This window comes from Glycine max, chromosome 16, assembly GCF_000004515.6.
Source record: "Glycine max cultivar Williams 82 chromosome 16, Glycine_max_v4.0, whole genome shotgun sequence".
Lineage (NCBI taxonomy): Eukaryota > Viridiplantae > Streptophyta > Magnoliopsida > Fabales > Fabaceae > Glycine > Glycine max.
In genome coordinates, this window is record NC_038252.2 from 35,234,572 (window position 1) to 35,243,936 (window position 9,365).

At 32.4% G+C, this 9,365-nt stretch overlaps 1 protein-coding gene across 1 annotated transcript; it reads right to left on the reverse strand.

The window, feature by feature from the left end:
- Positions 1–4,345: 4,345 nt before the first annotated feature.
- On the reverse strand, positions 4,346–7,863 carry LOC100784493 (receptor-like protein EIX1). The gene is made up of 2 exons (XM_041010595.1): positions 6,539–7,863; positions 4,346–6,316 (listed from the first exon to the last, which is right to left on the reverse strand). The coding sequence occupies exons 1-2, from the start codon at positions 7,818–7,820 to the stop codon at positions 4,536–4,538; spliced, it is 3,063 nt and encodes a 1,020-aa protein (XP_040866529.1). The 5' UTR covers positions 7,821–7,863; the 3' UTR covers positions 4,346–4,535.
- Positions 7,864–9,365: the final 1,502 nt, after the last annotated feature.

The window sequence follows — 9,365 nt, forward strand, 5'->3', positions numbered from 1 at the left end:
TGTTTTCAATGTTTTATAGGTCTTAAATACCAATAGCAGACAAGATCATGCTTATGCTTTTTTGCTATCGTGCTCCTGTTCCTTGCCACTGGTCTTGATGAAGCCAAGCATTGTCTCTTTGCCTTTTAAGTTGTACATAGTTGCAAAACGGGTACATGTGAAAGAATAATGCTTATTAATGGCAAGGTTGATTTTAAAGTGGGCATGCAAGAATGCATTCATTATCTCAAGTAAATAAATTCAAGCGAATATGTGATTTGGATTAGAGAATAGTATTATCCAGTGCACACTAAATTGGAGAGATTCCCAACATGTGGTTTCAAAACTAAAAGTACTTACCAACTATTTGAATTTTAATCTACGTGATCTAGCTAATGTTTTCTATCAGAGAATTACAACTAGTTGATCTTAAGTACAAAACTATACTAAATATGCAAATCTTTACATCTAAAAACAGAATTTAAATAAGGCTCTCAAATTTGAAGAAAAAAACGAAGATAGCAATGACTACAAATTGATCAATCTGCCAATACAATGATAAAACATCGGTTTATTCTAAGCAACACTAAAAAGTGATACTACATGAGCAAAAAGATTGAAATTATTGACCATGCAGTATGAATGTACAGCATTATTTATTTAATTTTTCTACTACAATTTTATTTTATATTAATACACTATATCATTATGACATCAACCCCCAGCATGAGTGGCCCAGTGGACAAGCCCATCAATCTAACATGTCGGTTGATAGCACTTGCATAAACTTTTGTTCCTTGCATCATCCCATGTGTCTCCATTCTCCATTCTCTGCTTCCACTAACGATTAAACCTTATTGATTAGGGTTCAATGATTTTTCAATGAATAAAATTAATTTTTAATTCTTGATTCTAACAGCTCACGTATAGTCTGTTGAATCAAATGGATTAGAATCTTGATATCATAAAGAAAATTAAAATTTGATTCTTTGTGTAAAATAAAGAAATCTAATTAATTATGCTTGTTATGTTACTATATATATCATTTTTCCGGTGTGGAGTAATATCAAAATCAAAGTAACAAAGTTACTTGCATGTTACTCTAACCATAATTCTAGCTAAGTCGAATATGATTTGATGTTTTGTAAAACAATTTAGATCCCCTTTATCAAAGTGTATCTGTCTTTTACACAAGTTTTTTCACTTTATTTTATTTCCCCCAGAATCAAATGTTGTGTTATTCATACTATTAAATTAGTCTGATAACTACCATGTCGATCATTGTTAGTTTTGTTTCCACCATTGTTCGGAGTACGTATATACTATTACTTTATGATTAAACGTGTTACTTAAATTGCAGATAAAAACTCTTTATAATGAAGTACAATTGTTTATAACTACAACAATTATATCGAGTCAATTTAACACTCATCAAAGGCAGAAAAGCTTTACTTTAAGATTAGACAGAGGCTCATACCAATCATGGCGGTGGTTATAATTACACACATCAGCAACTGTAAAAGATCTTGCACAGCCACAGAAAAAAAAATGCTTGATGCACATCTGATAAACTCACTCAAGGTCTATGTATTAATTGTGTAAAAGAGAGACTGAATATTAAATGATAAAAATATAAAATAATTGTTTTGTATTGGCAGAGTACACATATATATGCCCAAATGTAGATTCAAAGTTCAAACATTTTGGGCCTATAGCTAGACCATCCCTCCTAGTCATAGCCATCTGAATTGGATCGACCCCACCCCAAGGTTTGTGTTGCATCACTTGCATGCATTCACCCACCACAGTTGTTGTTATAGTTTTCTCGTGAATTTTGTATTGGAAAATACTATGGACAAATATAATTGATACAGTCATAATTAATTATTGTCATGTTGCAATTACAAAGACTCCTCAAAGAAAATGTTTAGTAAATCATGATCAAGTAGAAATTGCAATGGCAAACTGTTTTTTAAAATCTTATTAGTCAGTTGTATAAACCCAAATTTAGTTATATCCAGGTATGTAATATTTGCCATTTTAGTGCTCTGTTTGGAAATTTGCATGTCGAATTGTTTTTTTTTATACGTACCTACACAACACTCTTTAGCCAAATACCACTGTTCATGGAGGAATCTGTCCTGAAAGGAGTATAGAACCAGAAACAATATGCGTGGTGGTATCTATCATTCTGAAAAAGAGAAAAAGCGGGATACGTACAATAGGAGGACTGTGATACTAGGGGTGGAAATGAGCTGAGCAGCTTGTTGAGGGCCTTTGGCTCGGCTTATGTGAGGCTCGGCTCGGCTCGGCTTTATTACTATAAAGGTCAAGCTCAAGCTTTTAAAAAAACCTTTTTAGATTAAAAGGCCAAGTCCAAACTATAAAAAAGTTTGACAAGCCGGCTTGTTTAACTAATAATAATAATAATAATAATAATAATAATAACTTTATTTTATCAAATCTTATCTTATCCAGATTTTATTCCATCTAGATTTTATTTTCTCCAGATTTTATTTCATCCAATCTTATCTTAACTTGTCCTGATTTTATTTTATTTCGTTTATGGGCTTGGACTTAAAATAGATTTGTGAGCATTGGGGCTGAGGACCTATATAACAGCACCAAGGTTTTAGTTTAGGGAGTTTTTTTCGGATAGGAGAATAATTCTAGGATTTTAGAATTCCAGTTTTTATTACTGTTCATGCACACTGTTCACGTAGAATAAAATTCGTTTTCTGCAATTTCGTTTCGACTTCAATCTACAGTTTCATTTCTACTGATTAATGGAAGGCCTAGTCTCTAGCATTGTTTTCTCTTGAGGATCAAGCAAAACTCTCTTTGAGGTTTTGTTATTACTATTGAATACTAATCAGTTTTTCCTCTTCACCCATTACTTTGTATTTGTTGCTATTAATTCATGCATGCTTAGTGCTTGATTAATTGTCTCTGCGCTTAATTTACGTTCATGCTTAATGATCAGTTTCGTTCATGATTAATTGGTGTATGTGTTGTTTAATCACATAATGACAGCCTTATGTTAATTTTCGCTTAGTAATTTAATTTAGGGTTGAATTAAGTGGTTGAACTGATTAAAGATAAATTCTCGTAACCTAGGATAAAAGACTTGTTTGTGAATCAAGGGGAAACATGTTTTAATTATGTTATTTTCTAATTAAAATTTGTTTGTTGTTTAATTTACAAAAACAAACAACCCCTCAATTCATTATTGTTTTATTATTATCTGTTATGAACGATTGGTTAACCATTGCTCGTTGGGAGACGACCTAGGATCACTTCCTAGATATTACATTTTTAATGTTTATTTAATTCGGGTACGGCCTCGATCAATAGTGTATAAGATATGACTTGAGTAGACTAAGATGAAATTATTGTAGATATATTTTTTTAAAAAAATATTTAATATAATTATATGTTCAAAAATTGGATTAAAAATTGTTAATTTAACTAATAATAATTTTTGTTTGACTATATTAGTGTAAATCATCTCTAATCCATACATTTTTTTAATATTATGCTCTTTTTATTATCTTTTTATATACTTGGTGCTTTAACGACTTGAATTCAATATGATTTTGTTTATCAATTATTTTTGGATTTGTACATTACTTATACGAAATTTTATAAGTTTTTTTTAGTTAGTATTTCACTAGGTTTTAAAATAATTAATTAATCAAAGACGTCTTTAAGCAAACTTTTAAATAGGCTCGTGGGCCAAGTCAGACTTTTATGTAAGCCGAATCGAGCCTAAAAAAAAGTCTATGACAAGTAATGAGCCGAGTTCAAGCCTTACGTATTCAATTCAAGCCGAACTCAAGCCTAATAAAACTTGGCTTGGCTTGGCTCATTTCCACCCCTATGTGACACTACTAGAAAAATCTATGCACCTTTCATGTCCCTAAATTTATGAACAAAAGATTCAGGTGTCGTTTATTGAATTTGTTTTATATGGAGTGTAAAGTCATATCCAATACTAATAAGTGTATATTTATATAATTCTTTTTTAAAATAATTACTCTTCTTTATTTACATCTAATAAAAATGTTAATATTATAGGCATACATCTAATAAGTGTATGTTGTTCAAATAACAGTATTAATTATATTAAAATAGTTAATATTAAAAAATATATTAAATATAACATTGTTGTGTTGGTGCTATTTATTGTGCATCAAAATATGTAAAAATAATAATTAACTTGTAATTTGTATAGTTGGTATGGGTTGTTTTATCTATCCTGGATTTTGTTGTATCAAACATATAATCATTTATATATATATATGGGCTACTATTGTCACTACCAAAAATGCTATTGAGACTACCAAAGCTTTTGAAATTACTTGGTTATCCTTAGTTCCATTTCCCCACACCTCCTATCCTTCCCCTCTTTACGTTCAGCTACTCTCCCTCTTTACATCCAAAAACAGAATTTAAATAAGGCTCTCAAATTTGAAAAAAAAGAAGAAGATAGCAATGACTACAAATTGATCAAGCTGCCAATACAATGATAAAACTTCGGAGTATTCTAAGCAACACTAGACAGTGATACTACCTAAGCGAAAAGATTGAAGTTTGAACCACACATGATCAAGGAAATGAAAATAGGCATACCGCCATGATCTACAAATCAGCAAAGGAGCAATCACTATCCAGAATCCCACAATAAATCCAATTGTCATACTGACAAAAAACCAATTCACTCCATGCCCATCACTTCCTTCATAACTATGGGTTTTCCCATTGGAGCTGCAGTTTATGGGCAGTGGTGGACCACATAGATTGTTGCCGATGAAGCTGGAGGCATCAAAGGTTTCCAATTGAGTTCCTGTTGGAATATTTCCCTTCAAATGATTGTAAGACAAGTCTAGCATGCTCAGAAAGCTCAAATTTGCAATGCTTGGAGGGATTTCACCAGAAAGTTGATTCCTCGAAAAATCAATGGACTGTAATGATCTCATATTACCTATACCTCGTGGAATATGACCAATCAATTGGTTGTGGGACAAGTTTAAAAAATTCAATCCATTTAGATATGTGATTTCTCTTGGTATCTCCCCTAATAACTTGTTACTTGACAGATCAATGCTTGTTACCAAACCCAGAATGTTTCTGTACTCATCTCCTCTTCCTTTTAGCCATAGTAGCACACTAACTATACTAACTCTGGAAGAGTAATATGGGCTCAAAAGAGCTACAGAAGAGATACGAGGATCTGTACTTTGGTTCATTAGTGTCATGGAACTCAAGTTACTGAAACAGCTCGGTATATTGCCAGATAGATTGTTTTGTGCAAGGTCTAAAACCTGAAGAAGACTCATCTGACATATTTCCTTTGGAATGTGGCCGGCAAAACTGTTTGATCGAAGGCGGAGGATTTTCACATTTAAGAGGTTTTCTCCAACCCATGTTGGAATAGTTCCTGAAAGATTATTTTCCCCAAGGTCCAAGGATATCAATTGGTTATTCTTCTTCAAACTGGTTGGAAATATTCCTGAGAGTGTGTTGTTACTAATTTGTAAAGACTGCAGGTCTGCCAAGGAACCCATGGATTGGGGTAAGTTCCCAACAAAATGGTTGCTTTGTAAATTTACATCCCCAAGAGATGTCCAATTCATCCAGCAATCAGGTATCTCTCCTGACAAATTATTTGATGCAAGATTCAGAAGTTCTAATTGCATTGGCTCATCCTGATCGTTACATAAAAAGTCATTCATGGATTCAGAGAATGAATTGCTCGAAAGATCTAACCAAATCACATCTCTTGAAAGATAGGGTAATTTACCACACAAGTGATTTGAGCTTAGATCAATAACGTGGATAGATATTGGATTCTTTAATGTAGTCCCAATCTCACCATGGATATGATTACGAGAGAGGTTTAAATACGAAACCTGAGAAAGTGCTTCCCACATCTGTGTGGGAATAGAACCGAAAATCCCCGTGTTAGATAGTCCAACATATTGAAGTTGGTTTTGTGACTGAATCCACAATGGAAAGCTGGGACCTAACTGCCATGATGTCACTTCCAAATAGGTAAGTTGAAAATTAGGAATCCAATTGGGACCCACTTTTAAAGTGAAATTGTTCCCCGATGCGACAAACTCCGTCAAGCTTGTAAGATTTGCAAGATCATCTTCCTTGACAACTCCGTGAAAAAGATTGCCGTCAATATGAAGAGATAACAATTTAGAGAGTGATCGAAGACTTTCAAATGGATTTCCACTGAATTTATTCATAGAGAGATCGAGATATCTTAATGATGAAAGTTTTCCAAATGATCTAGGAAGAGCACCACCAATTGAGTTGTTGGAAAAATCTAGCAGATCAATATTTTTAAATGCTCCAATATGATCTGTCAGATTGCCTGAAAGTCGTGAACTCTGAACTACAAGTGTTGTGAGTCCATGGGAAATACAAGGAGCAAGAATTTCTAAAAGTTCATTAACCTGTTGGTTGAGTTTGAGATATGATAAATCTATCACCCTTAAGTTGCAGAGATTACCCAAAGAAGTTGGAATGTTTCCTTCAAGTTGATTACGTGATAAATGAAGTTCAACAAGAGAAGTCAAATTACCCAAACAAGTTGGAATGTTTCCTTCAAGTTGATTAATTGATAAATCAAGTTCAACAAGAGAAGTCAAATTTCCCAAGGCATCAGAAATAGTCCCATGCAAGTTGCTGGAACTTAGGTCCAAAGACTTGAGACGATGAAGACCGTATAAGCAATCAGGTATAGAAGATGAGAATGAATTGAAAGACAAGTCAAGAATTAGAAGAAGTGAGAGGTTTCGAATACCACCAGGAATCGGACCTTGAATTTCATTTCCCTGTAATTGAAGAGAAACAAGTTTCTTCAATTTGAATATCCACTTGGGGACAAAAGAAATGGCAGTATCGGAAAGATCGAGAGTTTGCAGAGATGAGAAGTTGAGCAAGGATGGTTCATTATAGTGAGGGAGTGTGCATCCTGACAAAGATAGGTGGGTCAAAGAAGGAAGAGATTGGAGAGTGTGTAGCCAATGAAATGCTTTGGATAGGTTTGCATTACTCAAATAAAGATATTCAAGCTTCCACATACTTGATACCCATCCTACATTTTCAGCTAACAGATCATAACTACCTCCAAGGCCAAGATAGACCAAATTGGAGAGATTCCCAATCTGAGATGGAATCTTCCCCATGAATGGAGTATAAGAGAGGTCGAGGTGAGTCAAGGAGGTCATTGCACAAAGGAAAGAAGGAATTGCCATACCTTCAAAATCATTGTAGCTCAAGTCAAGATATCGAAGCTTAGAGAGATTCCCGATCTGAGGAGGAATCTTCCCACTGAATGCAGTCTGAGAGAGGTTGAGGTGAGTCAAGGAAGTCATTGTCCCAAGGAAAGAAGGAATTGACATACCTTCTCCAAGGAAATAATTGCCGCTCAAGTCCAAGTAATTCAAATGCTTTAAATCAGCCAAACAAGGACTTATCTCTCCACCAAAGCTCCATCTCCGATAAGCTTCCTCATCGAATCTATGGTAGAATCCATTATAGTAGTCATACTTGAAAGCATAATATGAAGTGTTGAGGTGAAGCTGAAGAACATGGGAAGTAAGGTTGTGGCAGAGGACTCCATACCAGTGGCAACAGTTGGTATGATTATGATTCCAAGACCAAAGCCTATTTGAAGGATCTATGAGATTATTCTTAATCTTCATAAGTGTCTCACGCTCACTTGGGATGCACACACTCTCTCTGCAATCACCATAAGGTAAACTAAACAACCAAAGGTGGACAAAGACAAGAATATAAATAATGGAGGAGGAATTCATGATCATGCAACGCAAATATAGAAAACGAGTGTTTTTTTTTAGAGCTGAAACAAGTGTAGTTGTTGGTTCTGCATATAAATCATCAAACTTCTATTATTTATACTGCTGCCCTGCCTGTTTTTCTCTTTCACTTTTCATTATTTTTTACCTTTTTTATTATTGTGCCAAATACTAAATTATCGACTTAATTATCCAATTCTCCCGAATTAATTCTTAGAATACGAAAATTTTTGTATTTACTGTATCAATCTCCCTTTTTAAAATTCCTATATACACTAAATTCATAAAAAAATCAAAATTAATAACAAAGAAATATGATTTATTCTTGTGCTGAATACTAACATAAGAAACATTCTTTTTGGTACAGTTTTTTTTTTTTCAAAAATAAGTAAGAATCATTTTATTTTAATTTATCCTATAATACCGCTTAAATGAAAATTTGGTGTCACTAAAATTCAAATTTTAACTTTTATTTAATCAATCCTTTCGTTAAACTTTTGTTACGTACAAAAGTCCAATATTTTTTTAAGAAAAAAATCAAGTCTTCTATTTCATCAAATCCCAACCCATGATTAATATTAAATTATCAAATTTTCAATATTCAAACTAAAAATAATGTAAAAGAAAATTGTCTTCTAAATCATAGCTCACACAATCAAGTCAATCTCAAGGTTTTTCATTTTTTCATCTTGAACCTTTGGACACCCCACAAAGTCTAGCCATGATGTTAAGGTCTGACTTCTTCAACTTGAACCATAGGTCACTGCATTACCTTCATATCAAACAATTGTTGCGAGTTAAGTCAAGCAAGGAAAAAAAATATAATTGATGAATAAATCAATTATAGGAAAAGAGTTTACATTAAAGACAATTTTGGTTAAAAAAATCTATAAAAAAAATTATTTCGTTCCAAGCTAGCTATTTAATTTTGATCAATTTTTCAATTCACAAAATAATATTCTTCTTATATGTGAAAAAGACTAATTAATCTTCATTGTCATTAATGATTGTTGTGTTGTCTATTTCTAATTTTTTTTAATCATAATATTATTTTCTTTTTTATTAAAAATTAATTAGTGAATTAGTGAGATACAAAGAAGTTTAAATTGCTTGTTTAACTTGGTCTATCATAATTATTGAGATCATAGTTTTTAGTCTTGTTCCAAATTTCTCCATGTATTGTAGATCATATTTAACTTAAAAAGTAAATTAGAAGATCTACAAAGAAGTGTGGCATGTTTTTTAAATTATAAAATTATGGTCCTAGCTATTTATTGTTAGACCACAAGTCTTCATATATTAAAGTTTTTGTCTAAATTTCATTTATGGTGATAGTTTACGAATAGTGATAGAAGAGATAAATAAATATACAATTTATTAAAATATCTAACTCAATTAATTGATGAATACATCAATTATAGGGAAAGGGTGTACTCTAAAGACTATTTCTATTAAAACATCTATAAAAAAATTATTTTGTTCCAATCTAATTATTTAATTTTAATCAATTTTTCAGTTCACAAAATAATATTCTCTTATATAGGAAAAAAA